Raw genomic sequence first — 23428 nt, 5'->3', positions numbered from 1 at the left:
ACAAACACTCCCATATGGCCATGGAACGTTGTGTCCAAATTTCAATGGAATCGGTCAAGCGGTTACGGAGAAGATTGATCTGTAACAAACACCCACCTTTTACATTTATTTATATATATATATATATATATATATATATAGAGAGAGAGAGAGAGAGAGAGAGAGAGAGAGAGATAATATAAATAAATAAATAAATAAATAAATAAATAGCTAGCACAAAGACTGGCAGAGGAAGAAGGTGTTCTCACCTCTGCTTCTCCTCACTTTGCTTAAGGTGTGTGGAAAAGACAATGCCATCTCCTTGGGTACTGTGGCCTGATGTTTGTTTCCAGTTACAGGTAGGTAGCCGTGTTGGTCTGCCATAGTCAAAACAAAATAAAAAAATTAAAAAAAATCCTTCCAGTAGCAGCTTAGAGACCAACTAAGTTTGTTCTTGGTATCTGAAGAAGTGTGCATGCACACGAAAGCTCATACCAAGAACAAACTTAGTTGGCCTCTAAGGTGCTACTGGAAGGATTTTTTTATTTTTTATTTTGTTTTCACTGATGTTTGTTGTTTGAAAATGAGCAGCATGCTGCAATACTAAACATACATATTTAGATATAAGCTCCACTGACATGTTGCTCTGAGTAACCACGCTTTTTAAGTTTAGGTTTCAGTCCCAAACACTAAAACTTAAACTTTCTCCTACATCCCTCTCCAAGAAAACATGTAGTTTGTATGTTGACCCAAAATATAATTTGCACTTTAGATAAGGGAAACATTTGGGAGACTTCAGACTGTATTTTGAGCTTGTGTTTGTTTCTCCCTCCCCTCCAGTATTGATGGGATCCAACACAGAGTCTGGGGTGTCTGTACCAGGAAGGGTTCCAGCTGCATGTGGTTCTTTTAGTATACCTGATATACTATTGATTCTTATTGCATTGTTTATTCTTTATTGCCTTATTTTAGATTGTATGCCCTTTAGAGAATAATTCTTATTTTGATTGTACACAACACTATGTACACAGACAGAATGGGACACGAGTGGCGCTGTGGTCTAAACCACAGAGCCTCTTGGGCTTGCTGATCAGAAGGTCAGTGGTTCAAATCCCTGCGATGGAGTGAGCTCCCGTTGCTCTATCCCAGCTCCTGCCAACCTAGCAGTTCAAAAGCATGCCAGTGCATGTAGAAAAATAGGTACCGCTGCTGCAGGAAGTTAAACGGTATTTCCGTGTGCTCTGGTTTCTGTCACGGAGTCCCGTTATGCCAGAAGCGGTTTAGTTCTGCTAGCCACAACCCGGAAAGCTGTCTGCGGACAAATGCTGGCTCCCTTGGTCTGAAAAGCGAGGAGCGCCACACCCCATGGTTGCCTTCAATTGGACGTAACTGTCCAGGGGTCCTTAAAGGTAAAGGGACCCCTGACCATTAGGTCCAGTCGTGTCCGACTCTGGGGTTGTGGCGCTCATCTCGCTTTATTGGCTGAGGGAGCTGGCGTACAGCTTCCGGGTCATGTGGCCAGCACGACTAAGCTGCTTCTGGCAAACCAGAGTTGCGCACAGAAACGCCATTTACCTTCCCGCCAGAGCAGTACCTATTTATCTACTTGCACTTCGTGCTTTCGAACTGCTAGGTTGGCAGGAGCAGGGACCGAGCAACGGGAGCTCACCCTGCTGTGGGGATTCGAACCACCAATCTTCTGATCGGCAAGCCCTAGGCTCTGTGGTTTAGACCACAGCGTCGCCCGCTTTACCTTTAGCTTTTTACCCGGACAGTGCTGTATAGTTAATAATAGCTGTAGTAATAAAACAGCAACAATAATTTGGGGGCTGCTTATGTTCAGGTGAATACAGTGTGACTTAAAAAAATTGCAAATACACAATATACATAAAAACACAGGAGGCCATATTTGAAGGTAATACTTAACTTGTGACAAACTACTTTGATAAAATGGATGTATGTTTTTTTTTGGGGGGGGGCATAAATGCTTCTGTTCAAGTTTCTCTTCAGTCCCTTAAGTGTAAATACTCTTATCAAGTGAGATGTTCTGAATAGTCTCAAAGTTTTTACAAGCCACAGTAAAAAGGGACAATTTGGGCCTTTGCTCTTTTTTGCCTTTTGGCTGCCACCAGAATGTTCTGCATCATCCAGCTTGTGCAATGGCTGCAGAGGGCCAAGCCATGGCAAGTGAAGTGATGGCAGCCAAGACGAGGGAGTTGCCCCAGGTTCCCAGAAAATGCCTTTCCGTGGCTATACTGTTATAATAATTTTAAGTAGCATAGCAGGCCACACTCTGCAGCAAAGCTCTCTTTCACCGTTCAAAATTAGGAAATGTTCCCTGAAAAAAAACAGACTGGCCAGGATAATGCAACCAGCAAGTATTATCTTTTTATATATAAATTTTAAAATGTGATTTTGCAAATTCATTCACACAGATAATGTTCTTGCAAATATTAGAATTTTACACGATTCTTTCAAATTCCCCACTTCCCCTCTGTGTGTTCTTTAAGTAACTTTTTCAACTGCATATTATAAGTCCATCTAATTTACAGTCCATTGTATCCAAAGTCCAGCAAGCATTATCAGGTATCTTGACAAACAGGAGACAAGCCACATACTCACATTTCTGTTAGACCACCTCTGTGATATGCGTATGATGCTTTTGGGTGGTCTTGGCTAATGGACCGGGCAATTTCTGAAGTCTTGTTGCACACTCTTGTTCCGGGTCCTCACTTCCTTACCTTGGGGGGGGGGGCAGGACCTTTGTTGCAACAGAAAATAAAGCTCTTCCGTGCTTTTCTTCTACTGGTTTCTGCCTCCTCTCATTCTTCTCAGACTGATCGTGGACTTGGGGGACTGACTCTCAGTCCCTTGGGGAGTTGGGCTGTAAAAGCCAACCCTAAATTTCCATATAGCAATATGATACAAAAGAGCAGCAAGCCTGCTTGGCTTGAGGGAGGCTTTGGATCCTGCTACTGCCCTTAGTACACACCAGAGGGTGGGCAAGGACAAGTCAAGCAAACGAAGCTCTCTTCCCAGGGAAAGAGTGGGAGGAGGCCTGGCAAACCCAAGAGAAAACCCAGCACTAAGCAGGCAGGGGAAGCAGGCACTTGTCTTTTGCATCCGCACAGGTAACATGGTGCTTACGAAATGTTGGTGTGTGGAGCAACTTAACCCTGAAAAGGCCACCAATTCTAATATGGCTGCAACAGCCCATACCATTCTGTGACGCCCCAGCCCCAGCCCCAGCCCCAGCCCGCCCTCGGACTAGAGCCTTCTGCAGTAAAGTTACATTGGTTGATGTGGTTGCAAAAAGTATTCTAATAAAATTATGTTTCCAATTAGTTTCAGGACATCTTCCTGCCTAAGAGCCGAACCTTACATTTGTCCCTATTGAAATTCAATTTGTTAGCTTGAATCCAATCTGTTCAGGTCATTTTGAATTCTGATTCCGTCTTCTGTGGCATTAGCTACCCCTCCCAGTTTAGTGTCATCAGCAAATCTGATGAACATCCCCTCAATTCCTTCATCCAAGTCATTCATAAAGATGTTGAACAGGCCCAGGACAGAACCCTGTGGCACCCCACTGGTCACTTTTTTTCCAGGATGATGAGGAACCATTAATGAGTCCTCTTTGAGTTCAGGCAGCCAACCAGCTCCAGATCTAGATGGTGCTCTGGGAACATCTGAAGGTTGAACTAGTATTGTCAAGGTTGAGGTAAATATAAGCAACTAATCCTTTCTATGTGTTGCAAATTTGTCATAGTGGGCTGCTGTCAAGGGTTCCTTGGAGCACAGAAGGGGAAACCTTAGTGACTGGAACTATGGAGAAGTGTGAAAGCAGAACACACTGTGCGAAGCAGTCTGGTTTCAGGCCACACACACAGAAAGGGCATGTGGTCAAACCTTGCCTGCTCACTTACTGATACTCTTGTCTCAAAACTCAACACTGACACCCAACAGCAACCTCATTACATGCCTACAACTGGAGTGCAAAGACAAAACCCTCCACACAGATAAGCAAGGAAAGAGGAAATGTACAGCAGAGCAGCATCGTGGTTAGACTGGGGAGACCCAAGTCCAAATCCTCACTCCATGAAGCCCACTAGGTGACCTTAGGCCAGTCACTGTACTTATGGCATAGACTCTAAATGAGGGTTGGCTGAACTTTGACCCTCCAGATGTTGTGAGAACCTAAGAACTCTGCGGCATTAGGCCAGTGGCCCTTCTAGTGCAGGCTCCTGTTCTCAGTGGCCAGATGCCCCCAAGGGAAACTCAAAAGCAGGACTGGAGCACAGCAGCAGTGGGCAAGTGGGTGTTTGTTCTGGAGCCCCAACATCATTGGAGACCCCCAGGTTCCCGCATCCCTGCTCTGTTGTGACTTGCAGCACCTCTCAAGTATTTCAACCAGGAAGGAGTCTTTCCTGGCCCATCCTGGAGATACCAGGAACTGAGTCAGATCTTCAGCAGACAAAGCATGTGCTGTGACACTGAGCTAGGGCCTTCCTCGACTTGCTTCTTGGTATGTTGTCAGGGAGGTTCCTATGAACATGAATAGCTGGCTGAATAGTTCTTCTCGTTGACTTGTATCCTGCAACACCAGGGTCAGCCTACACAGTTTAAAACTGGCAACGCCCTGCTTTCTGCAGAAACCATGGGGAGTTGTGGGCGTTTCAAGGCAGTTTCTTTGCTAATGACCACTTGTGCTACTGTGCACAGATCCCTGCAGTTATAGAAGGTGACTAATAGGAACGATTTGACCCAAACATTGACACAGCTCTAGGCAAGTGGCCTTTAGTCCTGTCCTTCCTTAACACATGACAACATAATAAATTTAAAAGGGTAAGCTAGCTTTCTTGGCTTTATGGAATAGTTCACACTCCACTGTGGTCCAATAGGAAGATCAATTGACCTATGCTGCTCAACTGACCAAACACCATGATGAAAAATTCCTTCTTTGGTAGCCACTCGCCTAAACTCTGAAAGCCCCTGCCCCCCCAAAAGGGCTCTGATAACCTGAGCTAAATGATACATTCTTATGGAAGAAGACCATCCTTCAGATACTCTGGTCCAAAGCCCCTTTCTGCTTTTCCTAGAAGGGACCAAGAGAGTCATTTGTCCAACCTCCTGCAATGCAGGAATCTTTTGCCCAGCGTGGGGCTCATGCTGCGACTCTCATGCTCTACTGACTGAGCCAACACATGAACTGTACTCAACAATACACTTCAAGCACTGGGCTAATATGTTTAGCGTGACAGATCTTAGTTAACGATTTCACTACTATTTTCTGATTAAGTTGGATGTTTCAAAATACTCTTCAGAGGCAGCCCCCCATAAGGCAGATTACAGTAACCCAACCTGGAAATAACCAAGGGATAGATACCTCTGGAAAGATTATATTTTTTTGAGGAGCACACAGATGGCCCGCCCACTGAAGTGGAGGAAAGGCACTTCTGGCCACAGATCCCACTTGGGCACACACAGGCAGAGCAAGATTTGATGACAAGCTACAACCCTGACCCTTAAGAGGGAGAAGAGGCCAAACACCAATTTCAAATCTGATGAACCATTTATTATCAGCAACTCCATCTTGTCTGGATTGACGACATGAGGCCTTATCCAGCTCATCATTGACACCAGGAACGTGCCTGGGATGCATTAGATGAAGAGGCTTCATCTGTGCATTGGTGGAGCCTCATCTTCAATCCCCAAACCATTTGTCCCAGCCGTTTTAGGGATTTAATAAGCAGCACAGAAGACACGATATAATCCTGTGCCAATGTCTTGGGTAAACGCTAGGGTGCAGTAGGAATCTCTTAATGCCATCTTTTGAAAACTATCTTCCAGGTAGCATTGTAATCACTGAATGCCTCCAATTCCCATCCAAGAAAAGTGACACTGATCAATAGCACTGAAAGCCGCTGAGAGATCCATGAGAATCAACAGGAATTGTCCGTCTCCTTAAAAAATAAAAGCCAATAAGGGTGACCAAGTTAGTTTCTATTCCAAAACCAGGTCACATAACCCATGTCATCTGAACTCAAGTCTCCTGCCACCCACACAAGTACATTGCAAATGACATCCACAAAAGAGGATTTTGCAATTGGGTGACAGGTAATTCTGGGTCCAAAGGAGGGCACTGGTTGTTTTTTTTAAAGTGGGTTGTAACTGTTTTCTTTGAGGTATCAGGGCTGCCCCCTTAGCAAAGAGTTCACTACCTCCTGGTTCTGCCTGTCCAATTCCCCTCATATTGGGTGTTATTAATCATGATGGGCAAGAGCAGCAAGAATGCACAAGTTGCATTTGGGTGGTGAGGTTCTCTTGCCTGCCCTATTCCAATTTTAGTGGCTTCAAATACCAAGCAGATTTTGTGTTACATGCCACCTATAACAACAATTTAATGGCAAGGAGATAGAAGCTACTAATTGAAGTATAGCAAAAATGCCACTTGGTAAAGCATCCTTGTACAGTACTTTGAAAGAAATAAAATACAAAGTGTATGTAACACTGTAGAGTTAACTTCAGTAACTCCACTATAAACAATTTACGAAAATTGACATGACCTATTTAGTTGCCTCTGTTAAATTAAATTAAATTAAATAATTAATTAATGCTTTATTCTATAAATTTATAGGGTAGGTTAAAACTTGGTCTTATTTTTGTATAGTTTTTTTTAGTGTATATTAAATTGTACATAGTACAGTTAACTCAGTGTCCATTTATTTCTCCTCCTCCTGTCCTTTAATTTGCTTACTCACAAAAATAGCTGCTCATCCCTCCTTTACTACAGTATTTTGCAATTTGCTTTTGGTATACAATTGTGAAATTGTTAAGCTTCCTTGTAGCTTCATGCACATGCAAATGACATGAGATTCTGCAGTGCGGTTTCTGACAATAGCAGTGCCCCCCATGGGAAGTTGTGTTCTAATATATGCAATGTTTTGTACCACTTAGTTCTGTGGCATGGGCTGCTGAGCAAGGCTACTTCTTACAGTAATAATACTGAATGACTCCACTAATTAAAGAGCGGGGAAGTTCTAGAAAGTATACTAATCAACTGCTCTCCTTTGGACCTTCAGTGAAGAAACCTCTTTTTTACAAAAGTAGTTGGATGCAGATGAAGAGTTGTAGTAAGGCAACATTAACACCTTATTTCTTCTTTAACCAACTCATTGTCAGCATTAGGTTACTGTATTTGCAACTAAAGCCAAACTTGACAAGATTAAAGTAATGGTGACTGGCAAATCCTATGCCTCAGAGAAAGGGCATCCACCTATCTCTTTTCAAATTCTCTAGGAAGAGCTGTCTCAAATTTTCCCCACTGTAAGAAGTAAAATATTACACTCTTCACTGTCACCTTCATCATTACAACTTAAAAACATATTCTCTTATGTGAGCAAAGAACCTCTGTTTTGGATGACAGTGGCTCTGAGGAGACTCTTGAGAGTCCCATGAACTGCAAGATGATCAAACCTATCCATTCTGAAGGAAATCAGCCCTGAGTGCTCACTGGATGGACAGATCCTGAAGTTGAGGCTCCAATACTTTGGCCACCTCATGAGAAGAGAAGACTCCCTGGAAAAGACCTTGATGTTGGGAAAGATGGAGGGCACAAGGAGAAGGGGACGACAGAGGACGAGATGGTTGGACAGTGTTCTCGAAGCGACTGGCATGAGTCTGACCAAACTGTGGGAGGCAGTGGAAGACAGGAGTGCCTGGAGTGCTCTGGTCCATGGGGTCACGAAGAGTCGGACACAACTAAACAACAACAGCTGTCTGTGTTGACATGCTACTGGCTTTTTCATAGTTCCATCTAAACCTCATACAAAAACATCCACTGTTTGTAAATTGGAGTTCTACACCTAACTCGACTCCAGTTTCCTATGATCACAGATGAAAAAGTATTCTGCATGCCCTACAAGTATTTTATTGATCATCTTATTAAACACAAAATGAATTTATTGAAGAATATAAAGCAAACAGCAATAGTTGGTGTTTTGAATATACAAGTATAGCTGACACTGCAAAAAGCTAACAGTTTGAAAATGTTCATACGGGTGCTTATTATTCAACATAAAAAATGCTAAAATTAATGGAGGTAGTCTTTACATGTAGTTTCCCACAATTTCTATACCTTTTTTTTCAGCTCTTCATTCACTTCCTCCCAGATGTTCTTCTCAATTTCTACTGTATCATACTTTTTCAGCATATCAAATTCACGCCAAGGCATTTGCCATTTTTCTACTTTCGCTTTGTGTCTTTCATTAAGATACAAGTCAAAATTAATGCCCTGGATATTGAATTTTGGATGTTCCCAGCGTTTTGACCATGGTTTCGGTTTCATTCGGACTTTCATCTAGCATAATTGAAAGAAATGTATGTCAGATCATTTATTTGATATTAAGCGAGTATTTTTCTTTCAGTTATATGTACTCAATGGACCAGGGATGTGGGTGGCACCGTGGTCTAAACCACCAAGCCTCTTGGGCTTGCTGATCGGAAGATCGGTGGTTCAAATCCCTATGACGGGGTGAGCTCCCATTGCTCTGTACCAGCTCCTGCCAACCTAGCAGTTTGAAAGCATGCCAGTGCAAGTAGATAAATAGGTACCACTGTGGTGAGAAGGTAAATGGCATTTCAATGCGCTCTGGTTTCCATCACGGTGTTCCATTGCACCAGAAGCGGTTTAGTAATGCTGGCCACATGACCAGGAAAGCTGTCTGCAGACAAACGTGGGCTCCATCAGCCTGAAGCGAGATGAGCACCCCCTGCCTACTGATAGCAATTAACCATAGAGCTCAACTGCAATATCCAAGCTTCATGACAAGGAGTTAAGAACCCTGTACTTCAACTATTCTGCTGTGTTAGAACTCCAATCAACATCTAAAGTTAACCACTTCAGACAGCTCAGAAGTTCACTGGAGCTCTAACGTGCCATTGCTTGCTAGCAAGAAGAAAACACTGTTCTTTTCTGCTAGGTTTGAGCTCTAAAGGAGCTAAGCCATCTCAAGTGTAACATAATGACCAAAGGGCAGAAAGCCGTTCCCATGGTGGCCTCTACCACTATCACAACACCAAAATAGTACAACGCAACAACTTCATATTACAAAACGATGTTTCAGAATAACTAGTTGCCAGTCACAAACACCAGTTATTCCTTGCTGCTACCTTGTTGACAGGAACTTCTTCCGTAGCTGAAAGTGGGACAGCCTTCATGTTAACATCAACAGTGCTGTACTCTGGAAGGGCATCTCGTAAATACATCAGGTTATCATCCAATCTTTTCTCCAGTTTCAGAACCTTGATCTCTTGGATTAGAGGATTGTATAGTTCATAGCAAATTTCAATACCTTAAATGGAAAATGCATTTCTCTATCAATACAGAAAATGACATTACAAAAATAGGTGACAGTACTCTTTGTTATGAACCAACTTTTGTTGGTAGAAGAATAAACAATATTTGGAGTTATACAACATTTGGGGGCTGGTAGAATGGAAAGGTAACTAGATTGTCAAGAATAAAAAGTGTTCCTAACACTTCAGGTAATAGAATGGATCTGCAATACAATGCAGATATTTTAACTAAAAAATCTAGACACCCCAATCCAGTTTTTCCCTGCATGCAACCTCATGCCAACTTAATTAGTTATTGGTAACATTATTTTAATTATTTGAACCTGGCTTAAGGACACCCAACAGTTACCCTATATAGAATATATTTTCATCATGTCTACATAATGTTGCTGAAAAGCCACTAAAGCCATTGTTGGGTTTCCAGCACTTCCCTCGGCCCATAAGCTGGAAAACAATGAACATTAAAGTATGCACCCACCTTGTCCTTCTATTATATTGCGAAGTATGAAGGTTGCACCAAGTCCTTTTCCTGATCGCTGAATACAAAGTCCTACAAAAGTGCTGCTTTTCCCACTAGCATGGGGATCTGCAGCAGAAACAGCAAGTATACTTCCTGCCAGAAAAGAAACCATTTAAAGGCTAGACACTGACCAAGAGAGGCAGAAAGGATAATAAAAACCAAACTTAGTTTTTAGTACACTAACAAGCATGGCAATTATTATTTACCTTGGTATTATGATTTCATATTAGGCAACAAAGATTAGTTCCATATAGGTTTTTTTTGCATGTTGACTGTTTTTTGGCATAATGGAATGGTTGCTTTGTAATAGCATTCAAATTATTGTTTCAATAGTACACACAATCATACAGCTCTACAGTCATGTGGAATGAGTGAGGCAAAGTTTTCTAATTTCTAAAGCTATCCTATAGCTTCACATTTCATCTTTTCCGCACTAAAATGTGCTCTGGAAAACAACAGGGACAAATACTATGCACCATGCCAGGGGAGATGTATGTAATGTAATTAAGGGACCATTAATTATCCCCTTCAGGAAAATTCAAACTGATTGATAGTCTCAATGGCCAAGTACAGAATTCCGCAAGAATCAAGAGTTGTTTTGTTAAAATATTTGGGAATGTCTTTTAAACTGAAGATAAAATGGCATTGGTATTGAATTCATTATTTTTGGTAACATATCCAACACAATATTATGAAAGTTCCACTTTAGACATAACTGACCAACATAGAACTCCGGAATATTCATTACTTTTCTCCTCTGTATCATGTCACATCTTTCAAGGTAGAACTTGAAAGGATTTGTTCTCTGCCGAGGAGGGATGAATTCAGGACTCAAGAATCTGTCAGACACACAAATAATGCAAATGGTAACTTGCTATTATAATAAATAACAAATGAGATACAGCTGGACATAAAATTAAAAATTCGTTACCGTGTGTCTGTTGTTTGGGTTTTTGATTCATCAACAATGACTGGCTTTGGAGGTGGCTTAAATTTTGCTGGTTCTCCATCTTTAGACTTGAGGTGTCCAACCGAGAAAGAAAGGTTCCCTTCAACAGACAAAATTTGGTTACAACATGGCTAGAAATAAATCATTCAGCTTCCATGATCCTTTTTGCATTACAGCAAAACAGCCTTGTGCTACATCTTATGCATTTTTTTAAAAAAAGAAAAGATCAATTTGATTGAATGGTGGTTATCGGGAGGAGAAAACGGATTTGCAGTGTAAAATCAATCCACCTGTTGAGGAGATATCTGTGTTTAATCGCATATGAGAAACATTTGGACTAGTAGTGATGGCAGGGCACGATGCTGGGTCACAACATCAATTCACAGGGTTTCTGAAATACTTCAATACCTACAACATAACAGGCAGAAGAAATCATGTTATAGCTACATATACAACGCTTGCAAGTATCATCCTGTATTTTAAACTGAGGCCTAAGAAGCAAACTCCAGCCGTGACACAGAAATAAGATGGGTTGATATGTTGACACTGGACCATGCACGCAATATAACTAGTAGAAGTTGATGTACACTTCAATAAATCATGAACAATGATGAAGTTCGTCATCTGTACACATTGACACTGCAGAAGTGACTGTTCTACATATAAACAACGTGCAGAGGTCTAGTGTGTACAATTCAATTCAGGAGCCCTTTCAATCTGCGCTGAGAAATTATGGATACATCTTTAGGCATTACTGTATCTCTAGGATAAATATTACCCTGCATTCTGTTCCAAAAGTAAATTGTGGCTTTCATTACAAAAAAGAAAAAGAAAAGATCAAATTGAGTTGTGCTTAAGCTTGCCTGGGATTGCATATAGACTAGGGTCACATTCACACCCTATGCTTAAACTACCATGATACGGCCCCCCCTCCAGAATTCTGGCAGCTGTAGTTAAGGGGGGGGGGTGAGAGCTGTTAAGAGGCCCGTTCTCCTCGCAGTGTCACAACAATTCCCAAGGGGAAATGATGAAAATAGGGGTCTCCTGACAACTCTCGGCATCCTTAACCAACTACAGTTCCCAGAACTGTTGGCGGGGGGAGGCCTAAATGTTTAAAGCGCTATTGTGGCCCTTCGAGCCCCCGCCGGGCACGTGGCCGAGGGGTCGGCAGCAACTTCTTTGAAACGCAACTCACACAAATAGCAACCCTCGAGAATTTTCTGACACCTTCCGGTTTTGTGAGCAGAAACCCCTTTTATCCGCTCCCCACAAAAGCATCGCCTCCGTCTCCCCCCATCCCCACTTACTGCATCGCAGGCCAAGCAGAGGCGGGAGCCTCCCGCGAGCAGCTGCCATTACAGCTACGGGCAGGCGCTTTCGACAGCAACAGGAGCGCGCATGCGTTGCGCGCGGCTACGGCAGCCTCAGCGGGGACAATCTTAATCCAAACGCGAGCCAACTCGCGCTGCGCCTGACAGGATTTGCTCGGCGCCGATAGTGAGCACAGAGCTATTCGTTCGTGAAGAGACGCGCCTCTGCCGCCTTCGTCTGTCGCGCTTTTCTCTCCGGCGGGACGGAGCATCGCGGCCAGAAATTCCGCGGAGGAATCGCGACTGCTAACACAACAAACACAGTTTAAACACAGTCCTTTTTCTTTGCTGTTTTTATGGCGTTTCCTTTATTTTGTTACATTTCTATACCGCCCTTCGCCCGAGGATCACAAGGCGGTTTACGATATGAAACACAAAAATGCACAACCTCGTAACAAACGAAACAATGGGGTTTGGCCTAGAATCTTAGCGAGCGGAGTGCCTCGCAGGATGGCTGCCTTTCGCTCCCGCCTCTCTCTCTCTCCCCCGAGGCCCAACGGGAGCCGGCCTTGCCGTTCAACAGTGCGCCCCCCCCCCCCGGGACGGGGCTTAGCCGGGGCTCCCCTGTATTTTATCCAAGGTGCCCCCCAATCCAGTGGTATCAGCCTGCTCCCCCCGGAAGACCTCCGTGCACCCCCAAACTCCGCTTCAGAGGGCAGTGGGACCCCGGAGCAGATCGGGGGGGGTGGTGTTGCGGGGGAGGAGAGGAAGGGGGCCACCTGCTGCATCCCCCGTCGTGCAATTAGAGAGCGACTACAGGACCCGACTATCCGGTTCCACGAAATGGGCCCGTTCTTCCGCACTGCGCGCGCGCGCGGGGGGGGAGGGATGTGCTGCTACCCCGGGGGAGCAGACAGGTCTGAGGTTCTGAAGCGAGGCGGCGGCGGCGCCGGTGGGAGGATCTCGGCGGCTCCGTCTCCGGCCAAGGAGGCTTGCCAGTGCGCAACCCGGGAGAGAAGCCGGACGGGCTCGCCCTTCGCGGCAGGTGCTTGAGGGGAGCCTTCCGAAGCGGGGCTGCCTGCCTCCGACGGGGTCAGGGCCCCGGCTCCCACACAGAAAGACCCTCGCTTCCCGCGTGGGACGAGTCCTGAGGCGCGCCCGGCCAGGCCTTGCGAGGCCCCGCGGCTCCGCTCCCGGCCTCCCTCCCCGGGCCGCCGCCTTCCCGCCATCTTCGGAGTTTTGACGCAGCCCTCACAGCAGCCAGAGGAGGAGCGGCCGCGGCCGAGCGAGGAAGGGAAGGCAGGCAGGAGGCTCTCGCTCGGAGCAGGCGAAGGAGGAAGAGGAGCCACCGGCAGGCAGGCGGGCAAGCGAGCGAGCGCAACAGGTAGGCGCCGGCTGGGCGGCCGGCCGAGGCCTCTGCCTCTCGCTCCTCGGCGGCCCCGCTCGCTGCAGCAGGCTCCGGGCGGCCGCCGGGGCCAGGCCGGCAGCGAGGCCGCGTCTCTGGGCAGGAGCGTCGCGCGGCCTGTGGGCGCCGGTGAAGGGCCCCTCCGAGGCCCGAGCGCCTCCCTGTCTTGCGCGGCCTCCCTCGGTCCTTGGCCGCCGGTGCCTTCGCTTGGGCCGCCGCTCTCCGCCCCCCGGGCGCTTGGGGCAGCTGGAAGCGTGGGCCTGGCACGCGAACAGTTAAAGCGCCTGCGCCCTTAAAAAACAAAACAAAGCCGGGGGGGTCCGGGGGGGCCCGAAGGCCTTTCTCTCGCTTCCTATTAAGATGCCTTTTTCTGTCGTGTTCGAGAGCGGCGCGGCACAAACGGTATCCTTTTAAATGCGGTTAAAATGGGTCGGAGGTCCCTGTGAGATGGAGAACGAAGATTTGTTGTTGTTGTTCAGTCGTTCAGTCGTGTCTGACTCTTTGTGACCCCATGGACCAGAACACGCCAGGCACTCCTGTCTCCCACTGCCTCCCGCAGTTTGGCCAAACTCATGCCAGTCGCTTCGAGAACACTGTCCAACCATCTCATCGTCTGTCGTCCCCTTCTCCTTGTGCCCTCCATCTTTCCCAACATCAGGGTCTTTTCCAGGGAGTCTTCTCTTCTCATGAGGTGGCCAAAGTACTGGAGCCTCAACTTCAGGATCTGCCCTTCCAGTGAACACTCAGGGCTGATTTCTTTAAGGATGGATAGGTTTGATCTTTTTGCAGTCCATGGGACTCTCAAGAGTCTCCTCCAGCACCATAGTGGAGTAAGATGATAGTACAGTAAGAGCATATTCTGGTTGCCCCCTTCCCACATGTGTGGAACCATGGCTCTGTTCTTTCTGGCATCTTTCCTCTGGTGGCAACGAGACGAGGGAAGAAGGCAAGAAAACATAGGCATTTATACAGTATTTTCAATGAAGGAGTAAGTTTGTTTTATTTATTGAGATTAAGCCCCATTTTAAAATGTATAGACTGGAAAGTATTGTCGAACATGAAGGGAAGCAGGCATAAGGATTCTGATAGTCAAGTATTGGAAGGCCTTGGCAGACCAGATCATCAGAATTATATTCTATTTTTAAAAAATGAAAACCACCATTGTGATAGTAACAGAAAATGAGATGTGCCAGGAGTAGAATGACTGTATCCTATTGATCATGATGATCAGCAGTAGCTGAAGGTGTGGTGCATATGAAGGAAGATCTTTAACAGTTAAATTTGTATTTTTGCAATCATGGGGATGTTTTTTGATGTAGAGTGCACACCTTTTCTACAGGTGATTATGAATAGTATGGGGAAGACGTTTTGGTTCTGAGTTTACAATTGGATATAATGGCTTGTGTTGGACAAAGCCTGTCTCGTCAGTGTTCAGAATGCAATCCAGGGCTTTTTTTTTCATCCAGAACTTGCCAGAACTCAGTTCCAGCACCTGTCAGGTGGCCACCATTGCCATTATAAGAAAACAATGGATGGAGGCATTTGTTGTGAGTTCCAGCACTTCTTTTTCTAGAAAAAGAACACTGGTAATAACCTTTTAAAATTGTAAGGATGCAAAAATACAATAAAGATAGGGGCAAAAAGGTCCCGTCCTCCCCAGCTGTAATTTCAGTGTCAGTGATTGGTTATTTCAGTGTCACCTGCAACCAAAAGGTCTGGAAACTTTATTTTTGAAACATGAAAGACAGCATTACAGTGCTAATATTCAAAGTTCCTTATGGCTTGCATGTCATAGTTTTCCCACAAAAGGGGAATGTGTAGGTTTCCCTCAAAAATGAATAGTAAATCACTCAACCCCCCCTCCCAAATGAATAGGACAACCTTAACAGGCATATTGAGAATTAACCTTAACAGGCATAATGAGAATTAGCATTTTGCACATCTTCCAGATTTTACAGCTGAAACACGATTTGTACTATTCATACAATACTATTTTGGCTTTTGCATTTTGTGTAATCGTACTTACCTGTATTCTTTGTATAAGATGCTATTCTTTCATGAGAACAGATATAAAGATCAATAAAAGGTCATATTTAAACATAATAAAATGAAGGAAATGGTCAGGGTGATCTATGATCTCGCCACATCAGAGTTGCACCTAGTAGTAAAGCCAACTGCATAGGCACTGTAGAAACTACTGGTATAATTAACCCATCAGCAAAACAAAATAAAAAATAAAAAAATTCCTTCCAGTAGCACCTTAGAGAGCAACTAAGTTTGTTCTTGGTATGAGCTTTCGTGTGTTGGTCTCTAAGGTGCTACTGGAAGGAATTTTTTATATTTTTTATATTGTTTTCACTGTGGCAGACCAACATGGCTACCTACATGTAACCCATCAACAAACATGTCCACAGTATTCCTGGTTACTACAGCACCACCCACCAGTTATGGCATTGCACACCTGAGGATGTAGCTATGTAACAGAATAGCTATGTAACAGAAGCTGCAATCCACGCTCTTTTGTCTCAGGCATGATGGTTGCAGTGTATGAATCCAAAACATGAGTTTTGCTTTGATTCCACATTTTCCCATGGCGGGATTTAAACGGAATCCTATTTCAGTGTTTTCCTATTGACCTGCCAAGGAAGACATGGGTTTATTTCCAATGAGTTGCAGTTATGGTGCCCCTTGTTAATTCGTTGTCATGGTGTCTTGCTGCCCCTGCACAGTGGTGTTACGGGGCTCATAGACTTTGAGGTTGTATTTATCTAATTTTGAGACCCGCTAGGGAACAGATGATTGTTATTATGTCCTGATATGTAAAACCACTGAATTCAAAGAAGGTGTATTTTCTTTTTCCCTTGACTGTCTACTCGTTGAAATAATCCAGTCTACTTGACTGTCTACTACTCTGTCTACTTGACTGTCTACTCATTGAAATAATCCAGTCCTGTCTATTAATTTCATTGGTCTACTCTGAGTATGACTAACATTGGATAACATGGAAACTAAGAACAGGATAGGAAGAGAGTTCTGCTGTCTAAACTTTCCTCATACAGTACTTTTGAGAGGCAGACCCACATAGAGCGTGTTACACTTGCTCAGTTTGAATTGACCAGGGCATCTGTGGCAATGATCAAATCTGCTTTAACAAGCCAAAGTTCTGCTCGCTACAGTTGCCACCTGAGGATCTGGCACCAAGGACAGGCCCACAAGGATTCCTAAGCTGTGGACCTTATCTACCACTCCTCCCTATTCAGCTGTCCTATTGACAAGTCTTGCCAAAGTTAAGCTTCTGTTTTATTAGTTCACATCCAGTCCATTATTACACTCAAAACACCACTTAAAACTTCCAGAGTTTCCTCAATATGAAATTAAAAGGAGAGAAAGTTGGCTATCATCCACATATTGCTGAAAACTAATTCCCAAAGCCACACCCTGTGGTTTTAAGAGTTTAAGAAGCATATCAGAATCATAGAATTGTAGAGTTGAAAGGAATCCCAAAGGTCATCACTTCCAATCCCTTGCACTGCAGAAATTGCAGCTAAACATTCAGATGGCCATCCAACCTCTGCTTTAACACCTCCAACAAAGGAGAGGCCATCACATTCCAAAGTATTCTGTTCAACTGTTGAACAGCTCTTACTGTCAGAAAGTTCTCCATAATGTTTAGTCGGAATCTCTTGTAACCTGAATCCATTGGTTTGGGTCTACCTTCTGGAGCAGGAGAAAACAAGCTTGCTCCATCTTCCATGTGACAGACCTTTAGATCAGGCTTCCAGGTGGTCTGGATCCCAGGGGGTTTGTGGCACCATTCACATAACAAAAACTACCATAGAGAAAGCATAATTTTCTAAAGTACTTAGCTAATTGGGAAACACTGATTTAGTCCAACCCCCTGCAATGCAGGAATCTTGACTAAAGTTGGATGGCCATCCCTAACAGATGGCCATCTAACTTCTGCTTAAACACCTCCAAGAAAGGACAGTCCACAATCTCCCAAGAGAGTCCATTCCACTGTCAAAACAGCTCTTACCATCAGAAAGTTCTTCCTGATGTTTAGCCAGAATCTTCTTTCTTGGAGCTTGAAGCCATTGGTTTGAGTTGTACCCTTTAGAGCAGGAGAAAACAAGTTTTCTGCATCTTCCATGTGACAGCCCCTGAGAAATTTCAAGATGGCTATCATATCTCCTCCCAATCTCTTATTCTGCAGATTAAACATACCCAACTCACTCAACCATTCCTCATGAGACTTGTGTCCAGACCCTTGATCATCTTGGTTGCCCTCCTTAACCAAGGATAATTGAAGTCATGTTGTTGCTAGACCTTCTCCTTTTCCTGTATCCAATTCCTCCCTCACCTGGGACGCGGGTGGCGCTGTGGCCTAAAGCCTCTTGGGCTTGCCAATCAAAAGGTGGGCAGTTTGAATCCGCGCAATGGAATGAGCTCCTGTTGCTCTGTCCCAGTGACCTAGCAGTTCAAAAGCACACCAGTACAAGTAGATAAATAGGCACAGCTGTGGTGGGAAGGTAAACGGCATTTCTGTGTGCTCTACCTTCCGTCATGGTGTCTTGTGCCAGAAGCGGTTTAGCCCTGCTGGCCACATGACCTGGAAAGCCATGTGCGGACAAACGCTAGCTCCCTTGGCCTGAAGCGAGGTGAGCGCCGCAACCCCATAGTCACCTTTGACTGGACTTAACCATCTAGGAGTCCTTTATGTTTACTTTACCTCACCTTCAAAATAAGGCGTTTATAGATTGTAGCTTGGGATGCGGGTGGCACTGTGGGTTAAACCACAGAGCCTAGGGCTTGCCGATTACAAGGTTAGCGGTTCGAATCCCCGCAACGGGGTGAGCTCCCGTTGCTCAGTCCCTGCTCCTGCCAACCCCACAGTTCGAAAGCACATCAGAGTGCAAGTAGATAAATAGGTATCGCTCCGGCAGGAAGGTAAACGGTGTTTCCATGTGCTGCTCTGGATCACCAGAAGCGGCTTAATCATGCTGGCCACATGATCCGGAAGCTGTACGCTGGCTCCCTCGGCCAATAAAGCGAGATGAGCACCGCAACCCCAGAGTCATTCGCGACTGGACCTAATGGTCAGGGGTCCCTTTACCTTTACCTCGATTGTAGTTTAGAGACATTGATTCATTAAGTTATGGATGCTAACCCTTGAAAAGAAATATAGTAGCAATATTTATTATTGTTCCAAGTTGTTCTTTTGTGTTTTAATCTCCACCTTTTATTGTTTTTCATCATTCCACAATTGGTCCCGTTCTCTGTTTAAGAAAAGATTTCCAGTTTCCAGACTGCATCATATACCTAGTAAAAAAAAAACATTCCCCACCCCTTGTCAATTCAGCATCTTTATCGGTGGTATAAAATGCTGGATGGTTTGTTGTCAGACATGTCAGCTGGAGGGGTAGACTTGGTTTTGCTTAGCAGGAGCTGAGTGACACCTGTCCTTGCTGCATTATTCATGGTCCAGTTTTGTTATGTTGCAGATGGCTGAGAGCTAGGAAGAACCATTCCAGAACAGGATGACTCACATTCCCACAGCCATGAATGGTAAGGAGCTCTTGTGTAGGGTATCCTCGGAGGAGGAAGATCTTTTGTCTTTCTCGTATATTACAGTATTATTTAATAATTCTAAGATTGATATGCCTCAGAATTTTGGTAAATTTGCTGAAGAATATCTACTTTTGCCTACAGAATTTTGTTCTGTGTGTTTTCCATGATCCTTCTGCAGGAGCTTATAGAGGGCACAATGAGCTGCCTGAAGCAGCTGCTCATTTTACTGTATTTTAAGGCTTGAAACATGCCCTGTGAACAGTGTGACAGCCTTCAGAGCTCCTCAGCTGTGAGTGGCAAGCTGTGTCCTTGGTTATCAGGGCATGTCACATAAATGGTACCTCCCCCCACCCCCCCACCCCCCAAATGGATATGAAAGGCTTGTAGACCTTCTGTTGCTTAAGGTAATAAGTGTAGTAGCAGAAAACATGTGCAAAGCAATCCTGTTCACGTTTATGAAAATCTAAGTCCCACTGTGTTCAGTGAGACACCTCACCTCGTAAGTAGGGAAATTGTTAATGTTTAATGTTTTATTGTGTTTTTATATATGCTGGAAGCTGCCCAGAGTGGCTGGGGCAACCCAGTCTGATCGGTGGGGTACAAATATAATAAGAATAAGAATAATACGTTTAGGAATACAGTCTTAAAATCCATTTTAAAAGACATAATATTTCATGATGGATGTTTTTCACATCATTTAAATTGCTAATCTAAAAGCATTTATTTTGAATACAGCTTTGATATTTAGATATTACATAGTTTATCATCCTTTTGATTTTGTTTGTAGAACGAAAGAAAATAGTTTTACAGCCGCTGAATTTGCTGTGGAAGTCCAGTAAGGACCAAAAATGGAATTTCAGGATAAGCTCATTAAACCCTTGAGGCTGGTGAAATAAAACTTATTTCACTGTTGCAGATATTTAGAACAGAGAAGTTAAGATAGACTTGAGGATAAGTAAAAAAAAATTGCTACCTCATGGAAGTGTTTGCCCACATGTGAGCAGTGTAAAATATTCTGCTAGCTGCAAGGCTGCATTTATTGCATGAAGTATTAAAGCAGGGGTCAGCAACCTTTTTCAGCCATGGGCTGGTCCACTGTCCCTCAGACCATGTGGTGGGCCGAACTATATTTTGAAAAAAAATAATAATGAACGGATTCCTATGCCCCACAAATAACCCAGAGATGCATTTTAAATAAAAGGACACATTCTACTCATGTAAAAACACGCTGATTCCTGGACCGTCCGCGGGCCAGGTTGAGAAGGCGATTGGGCCAAATCCAGCCCACGGGCCTTAGGTTGCCTACCTCTGTATTAACGCATGCAATTTGTTTCTCTAAATAACTCAGAAGTTTTTGAAATATTCTCATGTTTTTCCACGCATACTTAATCTCTTCACATATCCTACAATACTGAGCATTATCACTTTTGAAGCTTGCATAATTGGCTGCCTTTATTTTATGATTGAATAAAACACTTTTAAATAATGATTTAGGAAGTTAAAATAGTTTTTTTAATATTTAAAAGGGACTTGCAACTAGATATTAACTCAACCTGTGTAAAAGTGATGAGTCTACAGAGTGATCTTATATGAGGTTAAATCCTTGATGTCCCAGCCTAAGGATAGCCAACAGGACATCCTCAGGATGTTGGACCAAAACTCCCATCAGCCTCCATTAACATGGTCAGTATGTCAGGCACCGTCTGGTCTTGCTACCTCTGGTCTTGCACAATGCTCTCTCTTCTGCCCAAGAGGTCATTTTCACTGGAGAGGCCAAGCGCTGAACCTTGGATGGGTGGAGAGCTGCTGCTTCTGTACTGAACATGGGTTCACCGTAAACACCAGTTGAGAGACACACAGGGGGAAATGGCTGAAATTTGTTATTAGATTATGTTGGGCCATTTCTAACTCCCAGAGGCATTGTCACTTCCTGAACTAGGGTTGGTTCCTTTTTTCCTGCCAGGGTTTGTCTTTAACGGTTGCATAATCAGTAGAAATTCAACAGAAAGCTTTCTTGGGCTTAAAGTCACAATGGCAGGGAAGTCTGTCTTTCTGATGTATTCCTGTTAAAGGCACAAGGACCATGACAGAAAAAGGGGTGACCCTATCCTATCCCTTTGGTGAAGGAAAAAGAGAGCAACTGATATAGAATGGCCAGAGTACTTTTCTCCTTGAATATGGTGATTGAGCAGCTGATATGAACAGTAGAAGCTTGTGTAGGGTGGACACACTCAAAATCTTATGCTTCTTCCCCTACTCAGCCGTTGCTCTTCATTTGAAATAGTCCTTCCTGAAGTAAAGCTTCTTGGTCTAGCAGATGTTTCCTAGAAAAAGCAGGTGTGGCCTTAAGGATATGTCAGGCTGGTACTGAATTAGAGATAATTACAGCTTTAATTAGTTTGATCAGTCTTAGAATTGGAAGGGACTTTAGAGATGATCTAATTCAACCCAGTGCGGGATGCAACTACAGCATCCCTGACTGGTGGCTGTCCAACCTCTACTTAAATACTCACAGTGAAAGGTAGTCAACGACTTCCCAAGGCACTCTGTTCTACTGTCCAGCAGCTCTTTATCTTAGGAAGTTTCTCATAATTTGCAGCTGAAATTGGCTTCTCTGCAACTTCCACCCATTGGTTCTTGTCCTGGCTTCTGGAGCAACAGAGAGCAAGTCCCTTCCATCACATGAGCTGCAACACTTCAGAAATTTAAAAAGCTCTGTGATAATGTCACTGTATTTTTTTCACTACCTGCTAAAAACATTGATTAGACATGTCTACCCAGATGCTCAGAAAGCCAAGGCAATTTTAATCTGTTTTAGTATTTTAACTTCTGTACACTTTAAAGTAGGTTTCTACATTTTTCTTTATTTTGCTGTTTTATCTTTGTGTAAACCATAAATAGATGTGGCTTGTAGGGTATGTGACATTCTAGCCACGCAGAAGTCAGAGCTTTCTCCATCTCTCCCTCTAGGCAAGCTAGACGTGCAGCCACAGTTCAGCACGAACATGGATCAGGGCCCATGAGAGGAGTGGCCTGTGGAGAGTCTTGGAGGCTGGGAGAAGGGTGGGCTGTGGGTGGGGAGCTCCGTTTGGCCTCCAGGCCGGGAGCTTCCACCTTCAATATGGGAACAAGGCTTCTGTTAATGCAGTCTAAGGTGGCAGTGGCTTTTTAAGAAGAGCCTCCCACTGCTGGTTTATGTTCAGATTATTTTTTTAAAAAAAGACTAAAAAATTGTGCACACAGTAAATCAGATCTTCAAAAAATAATGTTTATTGTTAATATTACCTTAAACAATGAAGATGTCAGCACCATATTAGAAGCATTCTTCCTTCTCTCACACATATGAAAGGAAGGTCTCTTCTAAGATGATGGCTGCTCTGACACGTGTGTTGCATCACCAAAAGCTAAAGTCAGTATGCTTCTTGTGACAGAAATGTTGCCACAGCGTAAATGCAGGTTTAATCAATACAGTGGTACCTAGGTTTTTGGACGTAATCTGTTCTGGAAGAGTGTTGGACTTCCAAAACAATAGAAAACTGAGGCGCAAAGGGTGGGCTGCCAATTCAATAGAGAAAATTGTGTAAAACAACAGATAAATGCAGTGGAAGCTGTTCAGCTTCCGAGGTGCGTTTGAAAATGGAAGCATTTACTTCTGGGTTTGCGGCGTTCGAAAAACAAAACGTTCGGCAATGGAGATGTCCGAAAACCGAGGTACCACTGTACTGTATATTTTTAATAGACTAAGGCTTCAATCCTAATCTCATTTACCTGGGAGCAAATTGAATTCACTAGGACTTACTTCTGAGTACACATGGTTAGGATTGTGCTTTTAGAATCATAGAATCTTATGGGTTGGAAGGGACCCCAAGCGTCATGGGTAGGCAAACTAAGGCCTGGGGGCTGGATTCGGCCCAATCACCTTCTCAATCCGGCCTGCGGACGGTCTGGGAATCAGCGTGTTTTTACATGAGTGGAATGTGTGCTTTTATTTAAAATGCATCTCTGTGTTATATTTGTGGGGCATAGGAATTCGTTCTTTTTTTTTCTTTCAAAATATAGTCCGGCCCCCCACAAGGTCTGAGGGACAGCCCCCTGCTGAAAAAGTTTGCTGACCCCTGATCTAGTCCAACCCCCTGCAATGCAGGAATCTCAGCTAAAGCATCCATGATAGATCACCATCCAACCTCTGCTTAAAATCCTCCAAGGAAGGAGAGTCCACCACCTCTTGTGGGAGTCTGTTCCACTGTAGAACTGCTCTTACTGTCAGAAAGTTTTTCCAAATGTTTTGTCGGAATCTCCTTTTTTGTAACTTGAAGCCATTGCCTCGAGTCCTATCGTACAGA

The 23428-nt window shown here is 44.1% G+C and overlaps 3 protein-coding genes across 7 annotated transcripts in view; 2 read left to right on the top strand and 1 right to left on the bottom strand.

The window, feature by feature from the left end:
• Positions 1-8011: 8011 nt before the first annotated feature.
• MRPL19 (mitochondrial ribosomal protein L19) lies at positions 8012-12206 on the bottom strand. 2 transcript variants are annotated; one of them, XM_033145566.1, is made up of 6 exons: positions 12110-12206; positions 10785-10902; positions 10574-10692; positions 9812-9946; positions 9148-9329; positions 8012-8335 (listed from the first exon to the last, which is right to left on the bottom strand). In XM_033145566.1, exons 1-6 carry the CDS (start codon positions 12156-12158, stop codon positions 8108-8110), a joined length of 831 nt encoding a protein of 276 aa, XP_033001457.1. In that variant the 5' UTR covers positions 12159-12206; the 3' UTR covers positions 8012-8107. The 2 variants fall into 2 exon arrangements, with proteins under 2 accessions (XP_033001457.1, XP_033001458.1); XM_033145567.1 differs by lacking the exon at positions 12110-12206 and adding an exon at positions 11093-11138.
• LOC117044780 (ATP synthase membrane subunit DAPIT, mitochondrial-like) lies at positions 11134-11361 on the top strand. Its single transcript, XM_033145568.1, has one exon. It carries the CDS (start codon positions 11149-11151, stop codon positions 11326-11328), a length of 180 nt encoding a protein of 59 aa, XP_033001459.1. The 5' UTR covers positions 11134-11148; the 3' UTR covers positions 11329-11361.
• A 1250-nt stretch (positions 12207-13456) lies between the features above and the next one.
• The window catches only part of ITSN2 (intersectin 2), a 78940-nt gene continuing 68968 nt past the window's right edge, over positions 13457-23428 (top strand). For all 4 annotated transcript variants that reach the window (XM_033145559.1, XM_033145558.1, XM_033145560.1 and 1 more), the window contains exons 1-2: positions 13457-13496; positions 19019-19082. In XM_033145559.1, coding sequence (XP_033001450.1) covers positions 19055-19082 — 28 coding nt within the window. In that variant the 5' untranslated portion in view covers positions 13457-13496; positions 19019-19054. The remainder of the gene's footprint in view (positions 13497-19018; positions 19083-23428) is intronic.

The sequence above is a fragment of the Lacerta agilis genome, chromosome 3, assembly GCF_009819535.1.
Source record: "Lacerta agilis isolate rLacAgi1 chromosome 3, rLacAgi1.pri, whole genome shotgun sequence".
In the NCBI taxonomy this organism is placed as follows: domain Eukaryota; kingdom Metazoa; phylum Chordata; class Lepidosauria; order Squamata; family Lacertidae; genus Lacerta; species Lacerta agilis.
The sequence above is the reverse complement of the archived record's forward strand: the minus strand, read 5'-3'. Positions and strand labels throughout refer to the sequence as shown.

What these genes read in the sequence shown, in the direction of transcription:
- LOC117044780 (XM_033145568.1), top strand. Translation starts at nt 11,149, where the DNA reads ATGGCAGGGCACGATGCTGGGTCACAACATCAATTCACAGGGTTTCTG.
- MRPL19 (XM_033145566.1), bottom strand. Translation starts at nt 12,158, where the DNA reads ATGGCAGCTGCTCGCGGGAGGCTCCCGCCTCTGCTTGGCCTGCGATGC. An exon ending in CAATATAATAGAAGGACAAG is followed by an intron (nt 9,330 to 9,811) that starts GTGGGTGCATAC and finishes TTTCCATTTAAG; the next exon opens with GTATTGAAATTTGCTATGAA. An exon ending in AAGAAGTTCCTGTCAACAAG is followed by an intron (nt 8,336 to 9,147) that starts GTAGCAGCAAGG and finishes CAATTATGCTAG; the next exon opens with ATGAAAGTCCGAATGAAACC.